General features: G+C 44.4%; 1 protein-coding gene across 2 annotated transcripts in view; it reads left to right on the forward strand.

Moving 5' to 3' along the window:
* Positions 1-23476, forward strand: part of SLC35D2 (solute carrier family 35 member D2) — a 62035-nt gene that overhangs the window by 1634 nt on the left and 36925 nt on the right. For both annotated transcript variants that reach the window (XM_026446822.1, XM_026446823.2), the window contains exons 2-4: positions 12275-12308; positions 16592-16678; positions 20923-20990. In XM_026446822.1, coding sequence (XP_026302607.1) covers positions 12275-12308; positions 16592-16678; positions 20923-20990 — 189 coding nt within the window. The remainder of the gene's footprint in view (positions 1-12274; positions 12309-16591; positions 16679-20922; positions 20991-23476) is intronic.

Raw genomic sequence — 23476 nt, forward strand, 5'->3', positions numbered from 1 at the left:
TACTAAATACTGAGCCCACTGCAAGCACCAGGGAAGCCTCTGTGAACAGCACAAAGTCCCTGCTCTGGAGATGCTGCTTCAGTGGTGGAGACAGAAAATAAACAAGTAGGTTCATGAATAAACGAGACACTTTCAGATCTGACATGAGAGTGCCTGGGCTGGAGTAGCCGTCACAGAGCATTCCAGGTAGAAGTGAGCAGCACGTGTGCGACGTGCTGAAGTGGGCACGAGCTTGGCTGCTGGAGGAACAGAGAGAAGGTCACTGTGCCTGGGCGGGGAGGTAGGCCGGGAAGGCGGGAGTCAGCTCTTTCTCTCATTTGTGGCTTTCACTAAGCACTTGTGATGTTCCCGCACTGTTCCAGGAGAACAGTGTTTTCCCTCTGTTCTTGGGAAAGAGAAGTGAAGAGAGCAGATCAGAATCCTTAACTTCATGGAGCTGCATCCTTGTGAACCAATCAATGAGCCAGTAACATTTACATTATGTCAGATGTGACCAAGGTGCTGGGGAAAAAATAAGACAGGAAAGGGAGTGAGGGAGACAGGGAGGGGAGAATATGCAGTGTGAGCGTGATCAGTGGAGCCTCAGGAGGAGGTGGCATTGGAGCCATGACCCGGAGTGAGGTGGGGACATAAGCCACACCGGGGGACGGGGGGAAGAGCATTCCAGGCCTGGAGGAGTGAGGAGTTTGAATGGGAATGGTACCAGATGGGGTCTGAGAGTAACGGATTGCTGGCCTGTGTGGGGCCTTTGGAGGCCACCGCGAGGGCTCTGGCGTCAGCTCTGAGTGAGATGGGAGCCACGCAAGGTGTTGGGCAGGGGAGTGACATGATCTAAATCACTCTGGCTGCTGTGTTGAGAGCAGATATCTGGGGACCAGGGTGGAAGGATGAGACGGGATAAATAGTTGTAGTTTCGTGCTAAATGCAATTGGAAGCCCCTTGGAAGGTTTTGACATGGGAGTGACCTGACACAATTTGTGTGATTAAAAAGATCTCTCTGGCTGGCAGGCAGGTAGAGAACTGACAGTACTGGCAGCAGGGAGAGGGGTTAGAAGCCACTGCAGGGCTGCAGGTAAAGACGGCATGGACTGGGCAGGGCATAGCAGCAGCAGTAAAAGGAAGGGATGGATTTGGGATTTTTTTTGGTGATCCTGTGGCTGTCCGTATTCATGGCAAGGTCTCTCCAGTGTATTACAGCCTGCTGCCTGGTGTCCATGGGAAACACAGCCCTGCCTCAAGGAAATGAATGTGGACATACTGTACCTAAACCTGGAGCATTTGACACGGAAGCTAATGAAGGAAAAAGAAAACTTAAACACTTACAATAAAAAAAAAAGAAAAAAGACTGGGTGCGGTGGTTCACGCCTGTAATCCCAGCACTTTGGGAGCCTGAGGCGGGCAGATAATGAGGTCAGGAGTTTGAGACCAGCCTGGCCAGCGTGGTGAAACCCTGTCTCTACTAAACACACACACACACACACACACACAAAATTAGCTGAGCATGGTGGTGCACGCCTATAATCCCAGCTACTTGGGAGGCTCAGTCAGGAGAATCACTTGAACCCAGGAGGTGGCAGTTGCAGTGAGCTGAGATTGTACCACTGCATTCCAGCCTGAGCAATAGAGCAAGACTCAGTCTCAAAAAAAAAAAAAAAAAAAAATACCAGAAAATGAGAATGCTATTAATGGGCTTGTTTGGGAGTGGCCAGTCATTATGTCAATGACAATTGAAGATAAGTCTTCATTTTGTGCACTTGAGTGAGCAGGGTGCTGACTGGCCATGGCAGTCAACGCCTCCAAAACCCAAGTCCTCTTGTTGGAGGCAGGTGCCAGCAAACCATGGTTAGTGCTTTGAAGATGAAGGGCAGTGTTCAACCAGGAAGAATTACGATAAAAGACACCTCCTAAGAAAGGCTCTAAGGGCTGGGCGCAGTGGCTCACACCTATAATCCCAGCACTTTGGGAAGCCGAGGTCGGTGGATCACCTGAGGTCAGGAGTTTGAGACCAGCCTGGCCAACATGGTGAAACCCGTCTCTACTAAAAATACAAATATTAGCCGGGTGTGGTGGCGGGTACCTGCAATCCCAGCTACTTGGGAGGCTGAGGCAGGAGAATCGCTTGAACCAGGGAGGCAGAGGTTGTGGTAAGCTGACATCACGCCATTGCACTCCAGCCTGGGTGACAGAGTGAGACTCTGTCTCAAAAAAAAAAAAAAAAAAAAAAGCTCTAGCCTTTCTATGTTTATTGAGTTTCATGATTGAAGGAAAAAATGGAGTTCTTGCCTTAGGAAGGCCAAAACCCTCATAATCCTTTTAAAGAAACATTCCACATTTCTGTAATGTAATATACAGTTGGAGAACCCTGCTCACATCACATTGTTCATTCTTTCCTCTCAAAATGCTTTAAGCACACATTATTGAGGGGAGGAGGGCTGGGGTGATGTGGTTACAGCAATAAACTATAGAAATCGGATCCAAGCGTGAGCTGACTGAGGATAGAATGTTGTGTTGTAGGATAGAAGAAAGGACCTTTTGGTAGTTACCTAATTCGCAGGGTCATGGGAATGTAACTCAGGGGATACTTTTTCCTCTTTCATTCTGGGCAGATTGTTTCTGGTCAGGGTACAAAATGAATGGGTGATCTTAGTGATTTGTTAGTTTTATAATTCATTGTAATGCCAGATTTACCTGGTTGGACAGAGAGACCTTTGAAGGCTGTGAGAACCTTTTAAGGTGAGAGGGGAAAATAAGGGCATTTAAGAGTTTGTGGCCAGTTAGTTATGCTTTTTTTTTTTTTTTTGGAGACAGCGTCTCACTCTGTCGCCCAGGCTGGAGTCTGGAGTGCAGTGGGGCACCATCACAGCTCACTTCAGCCTCTACTTCCTGGGCTCAAGTGATCTTCCCACCTCAGCCTCCTGAGTAGCCAAGACTACAGGAGTGTACCACTTCACCCGGCTAATTTTTGCTTTTTTTTTTTTGTAGAGAGGGGTTCTTGCCATGTTGCTCTGGCTGGTCTCGAACTCCTGGACTCAAGCAATCCGTCTGCCTTGGCCTCTTGAAGGGCTGGGATTATAGGCGTGAGCCCCTGCGCCTGGCTTGGTTATACTCTTGGTCCTTTGGATCAGGTTCCTAAGGGTTGTACAGTTGTTCTGGAGTTGTGGAGTTTTTTCTCTTCTTTCTTTTGAGACTGGGTCTTGTTCTGTCACCCAGGCTGGAGTGCAGTGGCATGATCAAGGACAGCAGCCTCTACCTCCTGAGCTCAGGTGATCCTCTCGCCTCAGCCTCCTGAGTAGCTGAGACTACAGGTGTGCACCACCATTCCTGGATCATTTTTGAATTAAAAAAATTTTATTTGAATTTTTAATTTTTGTAGAGATGGGGCTTTGCTCTATTGCCCAGGTTGGTCTCTCAAATGCCTGGGCTCAAGTGATCCTCCTGCCTTAGCCTCCCAAAGTACTGAGATTACTAGCGTAAGCCACCACACCAAGCTGGTCTTTTCTGTTTTAATATTATGTAATATTGTACTCCTAGTCTATGACATGGAAGAATTTACTAATGATGCTTAATACAAATATCTAACTTTACTGTATTAATTTCAACAAATATTTGCTCAGTATTTGCTATATATGTTTAGTATGCATCCCAAGGCTTTGAGGTTTTTGTTTTTTTTTTTTTTTTTTGAGACAGGGTCTTACTCTGTCACCCAGGCTGGAGTGCAGTGGTGCAGTCTCAGCTCACTGGAACCTCTGCTGCCTCAGACAATCCTCCGAAGTCAGCCTCCTGAGTTGCACGCCACCATGCCCAGCTGTTTTTTTTTTTTTTAGAAATGGAGTCTCAATATGTTGCTCAGGCTGGTCTCGAACTCCTGGGCTCAAGTGATCCACCTGGCTTGGCCTCCTAAAGTGCTGGGATTACAGGCGTGAGCCACTGTGCCTGGTCTAGACACAGTAATTTCCAAACCTGCCCAGTAGTCTCAATCACTTGGAGAGGTTTTTTTCATAGAAGGTACTGAATTGGAATCCTCAGTGGTGGGAATTGGAATTCTGTATCCCAAACCAAAAGCAACTCCTACTGTGCTCTCACTTTAATGAAAACCTCACTCTGTCCTGAAGATGCTGCTGCTTCACCCCCCTCGACGGAGCTGGATCTTTGCCTTACCCACCAGGCCGGGGCCAGGAGATAGGACTGGGTCCTCCTAGCTCCCAGCTGCTCATGCTCTGTTGAGACTCTGGATATGCCATCCTTTCTGTCCCCTGTGGAAGGGTGCCTGAGCTTCTGGTGACTGATTCTGTAAGTCTCAGCCTTCCTCTCCACCTAGCTCAGGTCACCCTTCCTGTGGCTTCAGGGCCCACATGCTGCAATGTCACAGTCTACTCTGGTCTCCAGCAAACTCTCCTGAACCTTGCTTTCCACGACTGCTGCCACGACCCTCTCCTTACAAGGGTCAAAGTCAAAATAACAATGTGCAGACAAGGCTCTAAATTTAATGTTTTATTTGGGAAGAAAGAATCGCGGTGTGAGTCGTCCATGTCATCTGGGTGGTCTTTGGTATGTCTGAAGAACGAAGAGAAGGTTTGAGGTTTTGCTGAAAAAGAAGAAATGTTACATACCCTGCTGGGAGAAGGTTTCTTGGTACTGTCAGGGTTTGGGGAGCTGGCAGGCAATGACTGGTGAGCGAAGGTGGTGGCAAAATTAGTCTTGGAGTTGCAGCAAGTGGTCTCAGAAGCTGGAGGTAAAACTGGTTTCAGGTTACAACAAGCAGTTCCAGCAGTTGGGCTTGCAGACAATTACATTCTTGAGCAACGTTTTATACCCTGAGTGCTCTTCCTACCTGGCTACTGTTTTAGTTTGGTATGACAACAGTGGCCCATTTCGGATGGTCAACAGTAACGCGAGTAACCGTACCTCTCCAAGATCTCCAGGCTGTCCAGCTTGGCCTCCCCAGGCCTCCTCCTTACTCCCTTCTCACTGCTGTGACTGTGCCTCCTGGCATTGTTTCCCTGCTTGGTGCACTGAGAGCCACTCTAGGAGGGACACGTGAGACTCCTTTCCTCTCACCTCCGCGTGCACTTGTCTTCTGCTTGCTGCTTTCATCACTTGAGGAGCTCTGAGTGTTGTGAGCCAAAAACCACATCTGGCTGGCTGGTTTACTTTTAAATTGTTGACTCCATGGCCGGGCGCAGTGGCTCACACCTATAATCCCACTGCTTTGGAAGGCTGAGGCAGGTGGATCACTTGAGGTCAGGAGTTTGAGACCAACCTGGTCAGCCAACATGGTGAAACCCTGTCACTACTAAAAATACAAAAATTAGCTGTGCCTGGTAATCCCAGCTACTCAGTAGTGCAGTGGTGTGATCTCAGCTCACTGCAACCTCTGCCTCCCGGGTCCAAGCAATTCTTCTGCCCCAGCCTCCCAAGTAGCTGGGATTACAGGCACTTACCACCACTCCTGGCTTATTTATTTATTTATTTGTTTTGAGTCAGAGTCTCTCTCTGTTGCTCAGACTGGAGTGCAATGGCATGATCTTGGCCCACTGCAACCTCTACCTCCCGTGTTCAAGCAATTCTCCTGCCTCAGCCTCCCAAGTAGCTGGGATTACAGGCGCCCACCACCACGCCTGGCTAATTTTTATATTTTTTTTAAGTAGAGATGGGGTTTCACCATATTGGCCAGGCTGGTCTCTTGGCCAGGCTGGTGTTGAACTCCTGACCTCGTGATCTACCCGCCTTGGCCTCCCAAAGTGCTGAGATTACAGGCCACTGCGCCCGGCCAATTTTTGTAATTTTTTTTTTTGAGACGGAGTCTCACTCTCACCTAGGCTGGAATGCAGTGGCTCGATCTCTGCTCACTGCAACCTCCACCTCCTGGGTTCAAGCAATTCTCCTGCCCAAGCCTCCTGAGTAGCTGGGATTACAGGGCCTGCCACTACGCCAGCTATTTTTTTTATATTTTTAGTAGAAACGGGGTTTCGCCATGTTGGTCAGGCTGGTCTCGAGCTCCTGACCTCATGATTCGCCTGCCTCAGCCTCCCAAAGTGCTGGGATTACAGGCATGAGCCACTGCGCCTGGCCAATTTTTGTATTTTTAGTAGAGACGGGGTTTCACCATGTTGGCCAGGCTGGTTTTGAACTCCTGACCTCAAGTGATCCACCCGCTTCGGCCTCCCAAAGTGCTGGGATTACAGGAGTGAGCCACCGCGCCTGACTCCCCAGCTAATTTTTGTATTTTTAATAGAGACGGGGTTTTGCCATATTGGCCAGGCTGGTCTCAAACTCCTGACCTCAAGTGATCCACCTGCCTCGGCCTGTCAAAGTGCTGCGATTACAGGTGTGAACCACCACACCCAGCCAGAATCAGAAGACTCTTGAAGGAGTTCTATTCTCATGACCGTCACTTCCTCACGTTCACATCTACAAGAACACAGTTAAAACATTGGGATACAGAAATGAGCAAAGAAGACAATAATAATTCCCACTACCTAGAATCAATGCCTTTTTTTGTTTGAGATGGAGCTTTGCTTTTGTTTCCCAGGCTGGAGTACAATGGCATGATCTTGGCTCACAGCAACCTCCGCCTTCTGGGTTCAAGCGATTCTCTTGCCTCAGCCTCCTGAGTAGCTGGGATCACAGGCATGCGCCACCACGGCCAGCTAATTTTTGTATTTTTAGTAGAGATGGGGTTTCATCATGTTGGCCAGTCTGGTCTCAAACTCTTGACCTCAGGTGATCCACCTGCCTTGGCCTCCCAAAGTGCTAGGATTATAGGCGTGAGCCACTGTGCCCAGCTGACAGCACCTTTTTTAAGAAAAGTTATTCTGTTGTGATTATTATAAAGAATTCAGGTGGGCAGATCACCTGAGGTCAGGAGTTTGAGACCAGCCTGGCCAACATGGCGAACACACATTGCTACTAAAAATATAAAAATTAGCCGGGCATGGTGGTGGGCGCCTGTAATCCCAGCTACTTGGGAGGCTGAGGCAGGAGAATTGCTTGAACCTGGGAGGCAGAGATTGCAGTGAGCTGAGATTGAGCCACTGTGCTCCAGCCTGGGTAACAGAGTGAGATTCCATCTCAAAAGCAAAAACAAAAACAAAACAAAACAAAAAACAAAATAGAAATATTAGGGTGAAATTTAAAAAAATTTACTATAATGAACATGAGGCAACAATTTCAGATATCTTTTGGGATGGATGGATATAGATAAATAGGTGGAGACACAGAAACATAAAGGAATCACTTTTTTTTTTTTTTTTTGAGGTGGAGTCTAGCTCTGTTGCTCAGGCTGGAGTGCAGTGGCGCGATCTCACCTCACTGCAAGCTCCACCTCCTGGGTTCACGCCATTCTCCTGCCTCAGCCTCCCGAGTAGCTGGGACTACAGGTGCCGCCATCACGCCTGGATAATTTTTTTTGTATTTTTTTAGTAGAGACGGTGTTTCACTGTGTTAGCCAGGATGGTCTAGATATTCTGACCTTGTGATCCACCTGCCTTGGCCTCCCAAAGTGCTGGATTACAGGCGTGAGCCACTGTGCCCGGCCTACTTTTTTTTTTTGAGACAGAGTCTCGCTCTGCCGCCCAGGCTGGAGTGCAGTGGCCGGATCTCAGCTCACTGCAAGCTCCGCCTCCCGGGTTCCCGCCATTCTCCTGCCTCAGCCTCCCCAGTAGCTGGCACTACGGTTGCCCGCCGCCACACCCGGCTAATTTTTGTATATTTAGTAGAGATGGGGTTTCACCGTGTTGGCCAAGATGGTCTTGAACTTCTGACCTCAGGTGATCTACCCGCCTCGGCCTCCCAAGTGCTGAAATTACAGGCAAGAGCCACCACCCTCCGCTCAATAATTACCTCTTAAAGCCACTTGCTATGTGGGTGCTAGACTGATACCCAATAGCCATAAGATGCCCTAGAGTTCAACAGTGTGTAGCCAATCACTAACCAATGATATTTCTGTGAACCAATGAGAATTCCTGACAAATCACTTTTGTAATCACCCCACCCTTGATATGTCCTTTTTTTCTTGAAAAACTTGAGCCTCGGCCGGGCGTGGTGGCTCAAGCCTGTAATCCCAGCACTTTGGGAGGCCAAGGTGGACGGATCACGAGGTCAAGAGTTTGAGACCAGCCTGGCCAACATGGTGAAACCCCGTGTCTACTAAAAATACAAAAAATTAGCTGGGCGTAGTGGCAGGCGCCTGTAATCCCAGCTACTCAGGAGGCTGAGGCAGGAGAATTGCTTGAACCCGGGAGGTGGAGGTTGCAGTGAGCTGAGATCCGGCCACTGCACTCCAACCTGAGTGACAGAGTGAGACTCCTTCTCAAAAAAAAAAAAGAAGGTAATTATTTAGCTCAAAGAGTAGTGATATGGCTGCTGTTACATTCCAGGGCCTCTCTGGGCCTGATAATTCCTTAGATAAAACGTTTCTTCTTTTCCCCCACAATCCCAATTGTCCCAATTATGTTTTTTATGGTTTTATGATCCGATCAAGTCTCATGCAATACATACAGATTTGTTTTTTTAGTTTCTTTTAATGTAGAAAATTTCCCCATCCCACTCCCTCCTCGTGATATTGACTTTTTGAAAATCCTGGACCAGTTGTTTTGTAAAATGTCCCACATTTTGGATTGTCCAGTTTATCTTTTGAGGTCTCAATTACCTTATCTTCCTCTATTTTCTAACTGGAAGTCAGATCTAAAGACTTTATTTCATTTGGTCTAAACATTTTTGGCAAGAATACTTGATGGCTACCCTGGGAACTTCATCTTGCACCGTTATCAGGAGTGGCCACAGCATGGGTCATGCTGGCTGCACTTGCACAGTTATTTAGATGGGGATTGCCCTAGCATGCGTACATGAAATTTAGTTTTAACTGAACTGAATGGAGAAAAGAGAAGTAGAAGTTCAACTGAAAGAATTACTGACTTTCAAATATATGTTTCTTTACTACAAGGATTAATATGTCTTAAAAGACCCCTCTAAATGTAAGAGGTCTAGGATCAATAAAAAATATTAAAAAGCTAAAGTCATTGAGTTTCTTTTAGACCCAGTGTTTCAGATTTTTTTTTTTTTTTTTTAAGACAGAGTCTTGCTCTGTCACCCAGGCTAGAGTGCAGTGGCATGATCTCAGCTCACTGCAACTTCTGCCTCCCAGGTTCAAGCGATTCTCCTGCCTCAGCCTCCCAAGTAACTGGGATTACAGGTGTGTGCCACCACATCTGGCTAATTTGTGCATTTTTTAGTAGAGATGGGGTTTTACCATGTTGTCCAGGCTGGTCCCAAACTCCTGACCTCAGATAATCCACCCTCCTTGGCCTCCCAAAGTGCTGGGATTACAGGCGTGAGCCACCACATCTCGCCTATTGAGTAGTTTAATAACTCAGTAAGGTGGTTCAACTTAAATTATAGAATAGAATTCAAAATAAAGTTATGGAATATAGTCTTCTAAATTCCAGGCCTGGTAACTAGTGCTGTGTGGTGGTGGTTTTCTGTCTTCCAGATGGATTTATCTTTTAGAGTTGTTGTCGTTGGCATGCACTATGATCGCCTCAGGTGTTGGTAATTGCATTTGCAGCAGTCGCCTTGTAGCTCCTGGTTGTGTCTGAATGTATTTCCTTATGTGGCAGTTAGGTTGTTTGGTCTTAGTTGGTTTCCTTAGGTCTGCAATGCTTTCTTTTAATCTCCTTTGACTGTCATATCAACTCACCTTTGAGCTTTTGTTTTATTGGTTTTATTTTTTCTGAGATGTTCTATGGCCTGAAGCAATTAGCAAGACTTCCTTCTCTTCCATGCCTTAAACGTTCTTCTAGGCTGGGCTCTTTGACTTATCTTCGGTGAGCCTTTTTGTTGTTGTTTTACTGTTTGTTTATTTTTTTCAATTTATTTATTTTTTGGAGACAGAGTCTCGTTCTGTCGCCTAGGCTGGAGGGCAGTGGCACGATCTCGGCTCACTGCAACCTTTGCCTCCTGGGTTCAAGTGATTCTCATGCCTCAGCCTTCCAAGTAGTTGGGACTACAGGTGCCCGCAACCACGCCCGGCTAATTTTTTGTTTTTTAGTAGAGATAGGGTTTCACCATGTTGACCAGGCTGGTCTCGAACTCCTCACCTCAGGCGATCTTGCCTCGGCCTCCCAAAGTGCTGAGATTATAGGCATGAGCCACTGCGCCCAGCCGGGTGACCCTTTTTGTTGTTGTTTTACTGTTTGTTTATATTGTTGCCTTGTGATTTTGCTTCATGTTACAGGTTGTATTCTCAGAGGTATAGGAAGTCTGTTGGGAAGTGATGCTAGGAAGCAGAATCAGGCAGAGGGAGAAGTCGGGCTTTGAGGCAGTCACAGCAAAGGCCTCATCCCAGGGGCTCTTGAGTGGTACCGGCTCTGCAGAGCTGTCCTGAATTGGGGCAGGGGTGTAAGTGTTATATTCCTGCAGAGACCAACAGTTAAAATGCAGGCCATGCTCAGGGAGTGGACATGCTATACAATCAGGCAGCTTTCTGCAGCAGAGGACCCAGCTGTGGAATGGGTGCTTCTGTGTGGAAGGGAGTATATGGGTGGCATGACCCAGCACTGACTAGAATTAATTTTATTTGCATGGTGGTACTGTCCAGCCATTCATTCTGTTTTCTCTGATAAGGTAGGTTTGTTCTTTATTCTCTTCTTAGCCTGTCTGAGATAGGTGAGTTTCCCTTCCGACATACAGATAGAGGGCTGAGTTTTGTGGGATATTCCAGCTTTGTGATTAGCCTAAGAAATGACTGGGAGCCAGTGAAGGGTTGAGCCAGTGCAGGTGCAGTCCTGCCTTGTTAAATATGATGTGAGGTAGGGGTCAGGAGTCTGCATGCAAATCACCCAGTGCCGTTTGCTGAAAGATCGTCTTTTCCCCACTGCTCTGCAGCATCATCTGTGTCATAAATTGTCATAAATCAGGTGTCTGTACATGTGTGTCCCTGTCTTGACCTGTGTTCTTTTCCATTGTCCCATTGGATTATCTTTGTGTAAATACCATACAGTCTCACTTATTGTAACTTGAAAATGAATCCTGACATCCATTAGAGTCATTCCTCAGACTTTTGTTTATCTTCAGGATTGTCTTGGGTGATATGTTTGTGCTCTTTGCCTTTCTTTTCATTCAGCTTTAGGATCAGATTGTCAGTTTCCACAAAATATCTGCTGATATTTCTGCTGAGATTGCACTGCTTCTATAAATAAGTTCGGGGATAATGGATCTCACTACAATATCGAGTTTCCAACCCATGACCTTTATTTAGATCTTTAATTTTGAGAATATTGATGTATGCTTTTTTATACAGATGCCTTTCTTGCAAAGCTTTGATTAGATTTGTTCCTGGGCATATTATCCTTTAAAACTAATATAATGAAACACTATGTAGCCCCTCCCCAGTGTCCACAACCTTGCTGCATTAGTATCCCTCTCCCACTCACTCCACCATCGCCCCCCAGAGTATTTTGAAGCTATATCATGTTTAGCTGGGCATGGTGGCTCCTGCCTATAATCCCAGCCCTTTGGGAGGCCGAGGCGGGCAGCTCATTTGAGGTCAAGAGTTTGAGACCAGCCTGGCCAACATGGTGAAACTCTGTTTCTACTAAAAATTACAAAAATTAACCGGGTGTGGTGGTACATGCCTATAGTCCCAGCTACTCGGGAGGCTGAGGCAGGAGAATCGCTTGAACCCAGGAGGCGGAGGTTGCAGTGAGCTGAGATCGTGCCACTACACTCTGGCCTGGGTGACAGAGTGAGACTCCATCTCTCTCTCTCTCTCTCTCTCTCTCTATATATATATATATATACACACACACACACACACACACATACACACACACACATATACGTACACACACACACTGATATATATATAGAGAGATGAAGCATAATATATATATATTTTATATATATATGTATGTAATGTTTATCTGGGTGTGGTGACATGCCTCTGTGGTCCCAGCTACTAGGGAGGCGGAGGTGGAAAGATGGCTTGAGCCAGCACACCACTGCACTCCAGCCTGGGTGGCAGGAAGCTGAGGTGGGAGCATCTTCTGAGCCCACCAGGTTGAGACTCCACTGAGCCATGTTTACACCACTGCATTCCAGCCTGGGCAACAGAGCAAGACACTGTCTTAAAAAGAAAAAAAAAAGAATTAAATGAAAAGTGAACCATTTGATCCATTTTCATTTTCTCAGACTTTTTAATAACTTGTCATTATTTATTAGGTACTATCTACAGATTTTTATATTTGCTCAACTGATTCGTTGTTCTTCTTTGTAGTTTCCCGTCACCAATTTTCCTTGGAATTGGACAGGTGAGTGAAGAAAAAAAAGAATTAACTTCTTATTTTGTCATCAGTGTTCATAATGACATTTTAAGTCCTTTTGTTTAAAGCTGTGGTTGCGAATTTATTCAGCTGGCAGAGGACCAGAGGGTCATGGTAGTCCTGGTGAGACAACAGGACATAGTGACACTTTATTTCAGTCTACAATTTAGGAACAATTGTATTTATGGGAAAAACAGCTTCTTAAGTTCCTTAACTGAATTTAATTACTGTGAAGCAGGAGCTACGAGACTCAGAGCCTCCAAGGCCTGGCGGGTAACACATGGGTTGACTGAGGACTGGGTGGGAGAGAGATTACTTGTCCCACTTAAAGTGTCAGCTTGATACTTAGTTTAAGCCATTGTGCCTGATAGGAAAAGGGTTGGGAGATGGGATGGGACCCACCGTGCTGCCCTTATTATTAGCATCAGAAGGTTTTCAAGAGAAAGAGTTTGAATTTTTTTTTTTTTTTGAGACGGAGTTTTGCTCTTGTCGCCCAGGTTGGAGTACGCAATGGCACTATGTCGACTCACTGCGACCTCTGCCTCCCAGGTTCAAGAAATTCTTCCAGCTCAGCCTCTCAAGTAGCTGGGATTACAGGCACCTGCCACCACGGCCAGCTATTTTTGTATTTTCAGTAGAGATGGTTTTTTTTTTTTTTTTTTTTTTTGGAGACAGAGTCTGGCTCTGTCGCCCTGTCGCTGGGGCTGGAGTGCAGTGGCCGGATCTCAGCTCACTGCAAGCTCCGCCTCCCAGGTTTACACCATTCTCCTGGCTCAGCCTCCCGAGTAGCTGGGACTACAGGCGCCGCCACCTCGCCCAGCTAGTTTTTTGTATTTTTTAGTGGAGACGGGGTTTCACCGTGTTAGCCAGGATGGTCTCGATCTCCTGACCTCGTGATCTGCCCGTCTCGGCCTCCCAAAGTGCTAGGATTACAGGTTTGAGCCACCGCGCCCGGCCGAGATGGGTTTTTGCCATGTTGGTCAGGCTGGTCTCGAACTCCTGACCTCAAGCAATCCGCCCGCCTCGGCCTCCCAAAGTGCTGGGATTACAGGTGTGAGCCACCGCGCTTGGCTGAGAGTTTGAGTTTTTACATAAAATCTTCAAACTTGTACATGCTGGCAACAGATTCAAATTTTTACAAAACTCCCTATGTGCTAAACAAAACAGGTTTGCAGTTTGCTTCCTGGAGTTTGTGATTTTTGCTCTGAAGTACAGGGGTGAGCTTGGGTAAGCTTTCAAACTATGCCCAATTGTGATTTTTGCTCTGAAGTGCAAGGGTGAGCTTGGGTGAGCTTTCAAACTATGCCCAATTGTGATTTTTGCTCTGAAGTACAAGGGTGAGCTTGGGTGAGCTTTCAAACTATGCCCAATTGGCAGTTTCTGAAATTTCCCATTTATGTTAATTTGTGACTTGTTTATTCTTGTGGTTATATACTGGTGATTTCCAGATAAATAAATAGTAACAGACAACAATGTTTTTTGTTTGTTTTGATTTTGATTTAATTCATAGAGGGAAAAGCTTAACATTATGAAAATAGTATCTGTTAACTAAATTTTTAATTGTGAATCTGGGTAAACATTCTTCTTCTTCTTTTTTTTTTTTTTGAGACCGAGTCTCACCCTGTCACCCAGGCTGGAGTGCAATGGCGCGATCTTGGCTCACTGCAACCTCTGCCTCCCGGGTTCAAGTGATTCTCCTGCCCCAGCCTCCCAAGTAGCTGTGATTATAGGTGTGCACCACCATGCCCAGCTAATTTTTTGTATCTTTAATAGAGACGGCGTTTTACCATGTTGTCTATGTTGATCTCGAACTCCTGACCTCGTGGTCCACACACCTCGGCCTCCCAAAGTGCTAGGATTACAGGCATGAGGCACTGCGCCTGGCCAAATAAACATTATTCTGATTAAATGTCTTGCTAATAAATACCTCTTTGCAACATCATTTTAGGGAGAAGCAATTATAACAAGAATTTTCTTAGAGGAAAAAAATTATATTTCAGTGTAAAAATATTAGAAAAAAGCACATTAGAAAAAAAAAGATCAGGCCAGGCACGGTGGCTCATGCCTATAATCCTAGCACTTTGGGAGGCCGAGGTTGGTGGATCACTTGAAGTCAATAGTTTGAGACCAGCCTGGACAACATGGTGAAACTCAGTCCCTGCTAAAAATAAAAAAAATAGCCGGAAATTGCTTGAACATTCACCGGGAGGCAGAGGTTGCAGTGAGCCAAGATTGCACCACTTCACTCCAGCCCAGGTGACAAGCAAGACTCTGTCTCAAAAAACAAACAAACAAACAAACAAACAAACAAAAATTCAGTGATAAGGTGCCGTTTGTAGTCTCTAAGTGAAATAAATTAATTACTCTTTAACCCAGTGGCTTATACCCAAAGGTAAAGCCTTTCTGATTTGCAATTTGTTGAGGTAAGAGGCCAGTTAGACCTAATTTTAAAAGTCAGAATTACATTTATTTTAAGTAAGTGTTGGTGTATTTATTTTATTTTATTTTATTTTTCTTTCTTTCTTTTTTTTGACAGTGTCTGGCTCTGTTGCCCAGGCTGGAGTGCAGTGGTGTGATCTTGGTTCACTGCACCCTTCACTTCCTGGGCTCAAGCGATCCTCCTGCCTCAGCCTTTCAAGTAGCTGGGACTACAGGCACGCACCACCACACTGACTAATTTGTGTATTTTTTGTAGAGTTAGAGTTTTGCCATAATGCCCAGGCTGGTCTTGAACTTCTGGGCTCAAGTGATCTGCCCACCTTGGCCTCCAAAGTGTTGGGATTATGGGCGTGAGCCACTGCGCCTGGCCAGTGTTATTGTATTTCTTTAAAAATTATAAAGCCAGGCATAAGTACAAAGTACAGTTATAATTCAGGGTGGGCTTAATTACATAAATATATGATAAGTATTAAGTTTGTAAACTCAGGAGCAAGGTATAGGATTATAATCATGTTGAAGGAGACTTAAATTTTTGTATCCTAATATAATATAAATTCAGTAAGTTCTACAACTTGCATGAAAGATGATGTTAAATTTTTATTTCATAATAATGATATGGAGTATTTCCAGTATACCTAGGGCACTCCAGATTAAGAGGATTTGATGAGACATTTTTGCTATGCCAGCTGGATTGAAAAGTAAATCTGTCTTTAAACTTTTTTCCCTCTTTGTTGGTCTTCTGTTTTATGGAAATAATGGACTTTAAAAAAAATATGCTTAGGTGTGGAGTTTCTTTTAAAAGGATGTTCCCGTGCCTTTATGGGGGAAGATAACCGTATGTTTACTATATGGGAAATACGGTCCAGGATCAATGTGTCACCTCACTGACTGTGATCACTTTTGCACATTTGTCACTGTCAGGAAGACCATTCCCTTTCTCCCGCTCCCACAGTTCCATTCCTAGAGCCCCTTGAGATAATGTATATGTGTATGTGTCAGTCTATTTGATATTATACTTTTTTTTTTTTTTGAGATAGAGGCTTGCTCTGTCTCCCAGGCTGGAGGGCAGTGGCATGATCATGGCTCACTGCAGCCTTGACTTTCCAGGCTCAGGTGATCCTCACACCTCAGTATGCTGAATAGCTGGGACCACAGATCACCAAGACTGGCTAATTTTTTGTATTTTTTTGTAGAGATGGGTTTTCACCATGTTGCTTAGGCTGGTCTTGAACTCCTAGGCTCAAGCAATCTTCCTGCCTTGGCTTCCCAGAGTGCTGGGATTACAGGCATGAGCCACAGCACCCAACTGATATTACCTTTTTTTTTTTTTTTTTGAGACAGTGGTGTCTCACTCCGGAGTGCAGTGGTGTGATCTTGGCTCACTGCAACCTCGGCCTCTCAGGTTCAAGCGATTCTCCTGCTTCAGCCTCCTGAGTAGCTGGGATTCTGCGTCTGCCAGCATGCCCAGCTAATTTTTGTTTTTCAGTAAAGACAGGGTTTCATCATGTTGGCCAGGCTGGTCTTGAACTCCTGACCTCAAGTAATCCACCCATCTTGGCCTCCCAAAGTGCTGGGATTATAGCTGTGAGCCACCGTGCCCAGCCCAACATTACATTTTTTGCCTAGAGTTCTGATGGAATCTGTACTGTGGCAAGAAAAACAATTTTAATATTCTGAGAAATAGTTATTTTTTTCTGGAACCCAGAAAATGAGTTTTTTGCTATATTTCATTTTGATGACTGTGTTTTCTTCTGATGATGTCATTGCACCTCAATCAATCTTTGCAGATATTTTGCTGAAGTTTGTCTCTCCCCTTTTCTCTTTTTCTTCAGATGGCAGCCACCATAATGATACTATATGTGTCCAAGCTAAACAAAATAATTCACTTCCCTGATTTTGATAGGAAAATTCCTGTAAAGGTATGTAATGAAAAGTATATATGACTGTGATAGAAGATGTGAAAATACACCTTGATTTTAGAGTGCAGGTCCGTTTCTCTACACACTGTGCTTCCCGCCTGCACTGGATATAAACTTCTTTTTTTGTTTGAGATGGACTCTCTCTGTGTCGCCCAGGCTGAAGTGCAATGGTGCGATCTTGGCTCACTGGAATCTCTGCCTCTTGGGTTCAAGTGATTCTTGTGCGTCAGCCTCCTGAGTACGTGGGATTACAGGTGCCTGTCATCATGCCCAGCTAATTTTTTTTTTTTGTATTTTTAGTAGAGATGGAGTTTCACCATGTTGGTCAGGCTGGTCTCGAGCTCCTGACCTCAAGTGATCCACCCACCTTGGCCTCCCAAAGTGCTCGGATTACAGGTGTGAACCACTGTGCCTGGTCAAGAAACTTTTTAGTAAAGATTGTATATCACTTAGTTGTCCATTTATGTAATGCATATAGTAGTAAAAGTATGTGCTTAACAACTGACATCAAATAAATGAATATTGTGTGTCCTCTGAAGTGAGAGAACTCTAAATTAGAGATTGGCAAACTTATTTGGTAAAGGATCAGACCATCTCTTGCAATTATTCACCTCTGCCACTGTACCATGAAAGTAGCCCTTGATGACGTTTAAATGGGTTGATGTTCATGTGTTCTAATAAAACTTTATTTACATAAATAAGAGCTGGGCTAGATTTGGGCCCTAGTTTACTGATTTCTGTTTTCAGTTTTCGTTTTATCCTGACAAAAGCTGTGAGTGGAATGAAGAATGCAATTTGATATATATAGAAATATGCAGTTTTTTCCATCCTGGAACTAGAAACAGAAAATCTGCCATTCCTTCCTGGACTGTGGAATGGAACTAACGTTTGTTGAACAGTTGCTGGGTTCCAAACATTAGGTCAGGCATTTAATTCTTAGACCAGTCCCATACAACAGGTGGTATTAAATGGATTATGACAGCATTTAGGTTTAAATCAGACTATCAGTTCCTGAGGGTGAGGACCTCATGTGGCTGGTTTGCTGCCTTTCTCTAATGCTTGGAAAAATGCCAGCATCTAGCACTGGATTATTTATCAGACAGACTAAAGATGCACATGCTTACAGCATCAGTAATCAGGGGAGCCCATTGTGGTGGCTCACGCCTATAATCCCAGCGACTGGGGAGATCAAGGCAGGAGGATCGCCTGAGGCCAGGAGTTGGAGGTCAGTGTGGGGAACATAGTAAGACGTTGTCTTAAAAAAAAAAAAAAAAAAAAAAAAAGCCAGGTGCGGTGGCTCATGCCTGTAACCCCAGCACTTGGGAGGCTGAGGCAGGTGGATCACGAGGTCAAGAGATTGAGACCAGCTTGGCCAACATGGTGAAACCCCTTCTCTACTAAAAGTACAAAAAAATTAGCTGGGCATGGTGGCGCACACCTGTAGTCCCAGCTACTCAGGAGGCGGAGGCAGGAGAATCGTTTGAACCTGGGAGGCAGAGGTTGCAGTAAGCCAAGGTCGTGCCACCGCACTCCAGCCTGGGCAACAGAGTAAGACCCCATCTCAAAAAAAAAAAAAAAAAAAAAAAATCAGGGACATCCAGAAAAAGAGAAAAATAAAAGGTTGAAGTATATGAAAGCTATCAACCTAATCATCATGAGAAAAACCAGAATATTCCTGGGCTTACTTACTCTTATTTTATCTTATAGTATAATTTTAAAACATTTTTAAATGGTAAAATCTATACATAGAGAAAAAGGCATCCTATTTGAATGTGTAATTGAATGAATAATTACCCTTGTAAACCATTACTTAGGTCATGAAATGGGATCACAAAGTCTTCCTTACCCACTATCCTAACTTTTCTAACAATAATTTTCTTGCTTTCTTTGTAGTTTTTCTAAATCTGGATGCATCCCTAAATTCTTTTTTTTTTTTTTTTGAGATGGAGTTTTGCTCTTGTTGCCCAGGTTGGAGTGCAATCTCAGCTCACTGCAACCTCCACCTCCCAGGTTCAAGCGATTCTCCTGCCTCAGCCTCCTGAGTAGCTGGGATTACAGGCATGCGCCACCACGCCTGACTAATTTTGTATTTTTAGTAGAGACGGGGTTTCTCCATGTTGGTCAGGCTGGTCATGAACTCCCGACCTCAGGTGATCTGCCCACCTTAGCCTCCCAAAGTGCTGGGATTACAGGCTTGAGTCACTGCACCCAGCCACATCCCTAAATTCTGTAGTCTCGTTTTACCTGCTTTTGAACTTGAGATAAAGGGAATCTAACTCTATGTTCTTTTGTATCTGGCTTCTTTCACTTAATATTATGATAGTGAAATTCATCCGTGTTGTGTGTGGCTGTATTCTTTTATTTTCATCGTATGAATATATCACAATTTACTTATCTGTTCTATCGTAATTTGGGTATTTCCAGTTTGGGGGCTAGAAAAATAAAAAGTACCACCCTAACATACTTAAAAGTTGGACCCTGGCATACATGTGTCAGCTGGGGCTGCCATAACAAAATACCCCTGGCCAGGTGGCTTCAACAACAGAAATGGATCTCCTTACAGTTCTGGAGGCTGGAAGTCCAGGACCTACGTGCTGGCAGGTAGCTCACTTCCGGTGAGGCTTTGCTTCCTGGCTTACAGACGGCCACCTTCTCACTGTGTCCTCAATGGCCTTTCCTCGGTGTGTGCACTCCTGGTATCTCTTCCACTTCTTTTTTTTTTCTGTTTTTATTTTCATTATTATTTTGAGACGGGTCTAGCTCTGTCACCCAGGCTGGAGTGCGGTGGTACATCCACAGCTCACTGCAACCTCAAACTCGTGGGCCCAAGTGATCCTCCTGCCTTAGCCTCCCAAGTAGCTGGGACTACAAGCATTTGTTACCATGCCTTGCTAATTAAAATTTTTTTTTTTTTTGTAGAGACAGGGTCTCACTATGTTGCCAGGGCTGGTCTTGAACTCCTGGGCTTAAGCTCTCTTCCTCTGTTGGCCTCGCGAAGTGTTACAGTTACAGGTGTGAGCCACCCTGCCTGGCCTCTTCTCTTCATATAGGGACACCGTCTTGTTGGGCTAGGGCTCTACCACTGTGCCCTCATGTAACCTGGCTTCCCTTGGTTAAGACCTCATCTCCAAATACAGTCACATTGGGGATGAAGGCTTCAACATGTGAATGTGGGGAAAAACCAGATTCAGTTCCTAACAGTGCCTGTGAGTGACGAATGTGTCTATCGGGGAGGGGAACTGCTGGTCCTGGGGTGTGCATATCTTCAGCTGCAATCTGTAACGCTGAACACTTCTTCTTGGTGGCTGTACCAGTTCACCTTCTGACAAGTGTGCATGGAAGTCCCTGTGGCTTCATATTCTTGGTATGTGAGTCATATTACATTTTGCTAATCTGGGTTGGGTGCGGTGGCTCACACCTGTCATCCCAGCACTTCGGGAGGCTGAGGCAGGCAGATCACCTGAGAACAGGAGTTCAAGACCAGCCTGGCCACCGTGGCAAAACCCCATCTCTACTAAAAATACAAAAAATTAGCGGGGCATGGTGGCAGGTGCCTGTAACCCCAGCTTGGGATTACAGGAGACTCAGGAGACTGAGGCAGGAGAATTGCTTGAACCTGGGAGGCGGAGGTTGCAGTGAGCCAAGATCACACCATTGCACTCCAGCCTGGACAATAAGAGCAAAACTCTGTCTCAAAAATAAATAAATACATAAATAAATAAATTTTACTCATCTGGTGGGTGTGTTGTGACATCTTATGGGCTTTAATTTGCATTTCCCTGATGACTAGTGAGGAGGAGCCCCTTTTCTTTTTCTTTTCTTTTTCTTTTTTTTTTTTTGAGATGAAGTCTTGCTCTATTGCCCAAGCTGGAGTGCAGTGGCGCGATTTTGGCTCACTGCAACCTCTGCCTCCCGGGTTCAAGCAGTTCTCCTGCCTCAGCCTCCTGAGTAGCTGGGACTACAGACGTGTGCCACCACTCCCAGCTAATTTTTGTATTTTTAGTAGAGATGGGGTTTCGCTATGTTGGTCAGGCTAGTCTCAAACTCCTGACCTTGTGATCCACCTGCCTTGGCCTCCCAAAGTGCTGGTATTACAGGCGTGAGCCACCGTGCTGCACCAAAATCATTTTTTTAATGTCTGTTTGAATATCCTCTCTGGCGAAGTATCTGTCACCATTTTTATATGTGAAGGAAAATGCTTATTGGAGTTCTAACCAAATATTCATTCTTTTTTTTTATCGAAGCTCTTTCCTCTGCCTCTCCTCTACGTTGGAAACCACATAAGCGGATTATCAAGCACAAGTAAATTAAGGTAGAGTGCGGGATAATGGCTGGTGGAAGGTTCCTCACCTCTGTGCTGCCAGTGTTACAAAGACTAAGTTTGATTTTGCCATTGATAGTGCTTCTACTATATATAGAAGACAGTAATATTTAGTAATTTAAGAAAGTAAGGTGGAGTTTTGAGTTTAATTGGCCAATGATTTTAGGAATGTTAAAAAGCTTATTTTTTTTTTTTATTATATTCAAGCCTGAACATACCATATGAGATCTGTAGACATTAAGGTAGAGAAGGTCTGATCTATCCAGGTACGATTGCTGGTATGAATATGATTTTGTGTGACTTTTGGTTTCGTCTCCGTTTTATAAGAGTAGGGACATCTCCTCAGGGTTGGTGTAGACTAGGTTTGGTGCAGGGAAGAATAAATGACAGACATTTTCAAGTGTGTGCTGTATACATTTGAAATTTGCATCTGCATTTATTTCAGGTTTTTTTTTTTTTTTTTTTTTTGAGATGCAATCTCACTCTGTCGCCCAGGTTGGAGTGCGGTGGCATTATCTTGACTCACTACAGCCTCCACCTTCCAAGTTCAAGTGATTCTCTAGCCTCAGCCTCCCAAGTAGCTGGGATTATAGGCATGCGCCAACACGCCTGGCTAAGTTTTGTGCTTTTAGTAGAGATGGGGTTTCACCATGTTGGCCAGGCTGGTCTTGAACTCCTGACCTCACGTGATCCATCCGCCTCGGCCTCCCAAAGTGCTGGGATTACAGGTGTGAACCACTGCGCCCGGCCTATTTCAGGGTCTTTTGATTATGGGGCACATAATACCTTATCCTTCTTGGAATGCTATTAAATGGATCAATTTCACTGTTAATGATTTTAAGGGTTTGATATCTTTTTTTGAGACAGAGTCTTGCTCAGTCACCCAGGCTGGAGTGTAGTGGTGCGATCTTGGCTCACTGCAACCTCTACCTCTTGGGTTCAAGCGATTCTCCTGCCTCAGCCTCCCAAGTAGCTGGGATTCCACGCCTGCTACCATGCCCAGCTAATTTTTGTATTTTTAGTAAAGACAGGGTTTCACCGTGTTGGCCAGGCTAGTCTTGAACTCCGGACCTTAAGTAATCCGCCCCTCTCGGCCTCCCAAAGTGCTTGAATTACAGGCATAAGCCACCATGCCTGGCCTAAACTTTTTCAATAGGGACAGATTTTCACCACTTCATATAGGAAAAGCACGATAAAAGCTTCCTTCCTTTATTAGTGTTCAGACTAATAAATTAGTGTCCTGACACCTTCAATGGTGACCAGGGAGGGTTGTTTTTTGTTTGTTTGTTGTTGTTTTTTCCTATCATGGATTCATGCTTTTTCATTTACTTGATACAAGTCCTTTATCAAATATGTGTTTTGCAAATATTTTTTTCCTAGTTTGTGGCTTATCTTTTTATTTTCTTAACACTGTCTTTCACAGAGCAGAGTTTTTAATTTTAATGAAGTTCACAATCATTTTTTTTCTTTCATGGATTATACTTCTGGTTTTGAATTTGAAACCCATCATGAAACCAAGATCATCCAAATTTTCTATGCTATCTTCCAGAATTTTTGTAGTTTACATTTTACATTTAGGTCTCTACAAATTTGCCTACTCTAGACATCTCACACAAGTAGAATCGTACAATATTTTTGCCTTTTTTGACTGGCTTATTCACTTACATCATATTTTCAGGGTTTATCCATGTTATATTAGGTGTCAGATTTTAATTCCTTTTTCAAGCTGATTAATATTCCATTGCAGGTATATATATATTATATATGTGTATATATATACATATATATGTGTATATGTGTGTGTATATATATGCGTATCTATGTGTATATATATGTGTGTGTGTGTATATATAACATTTTGTTTATCCATTTATAAAAATATTATTTATTTATTTATTTTTTTGAGACAGGGTCTCGCTTTATTACCCAGGCTGGATTGCAGTGGTGCAATCACAGCTCACTGCAGCCTCATCCTGCTGGGCTCAAGTGATTCTCCTGTCTTGGTCTCCTGAGTTGCTGGGGCTACAGGTGTGCACTACCACACCTGGCTTATTTTTATATTTTTTGTAGAGACTAGGTCTTACCATGTTGCCCAGGCTGATCTTGAATTCCTGAACTCAAGCAATCTGCCTGCTTCGGCCTCCCAAAGTGTTGGGATTACAGGAATGAGCCACTGTGCCCAGCCTGTAAAAGTTTTTAATTTTGATGAATTCCAGTTTTTCTATTTTTTCTTTTTGTTGCTTGTGCTTTTGATGTTTTATCTAAGGCTTTGCCTAACCGAAGGGTCATAAAGATTTAATTCTATACTTTCTTCTAAGAATTTTATAGTTTTAGATCCTATATCCAGGTCTTTAATACATCTCAGAGAATTAAAAATTTTTTTCTTTTAAGTAATGGGGTCTTTCTATGTTGCTGTGTTACCCAGACTCAAATGCAGTAGCTATTCACTGGTGCAGTCATGGCTCACTGTGGCCTCA

This window comes from Piliocolobus tephrosceles, chromosome 14, assembly GCF_002776525.5.
Source record: "Piliocolobus tephrosceles isolate RC106 chromosome 14, ASM277652v3, whole genome shotgun sequence".
Classification (NCBI taxonomy): Eukaryota; Metazoa; Chordata; class Mammalia; order Primates; family Cercopithecidae; genus Piliocolobus; species Piliocolobus tephrosceles.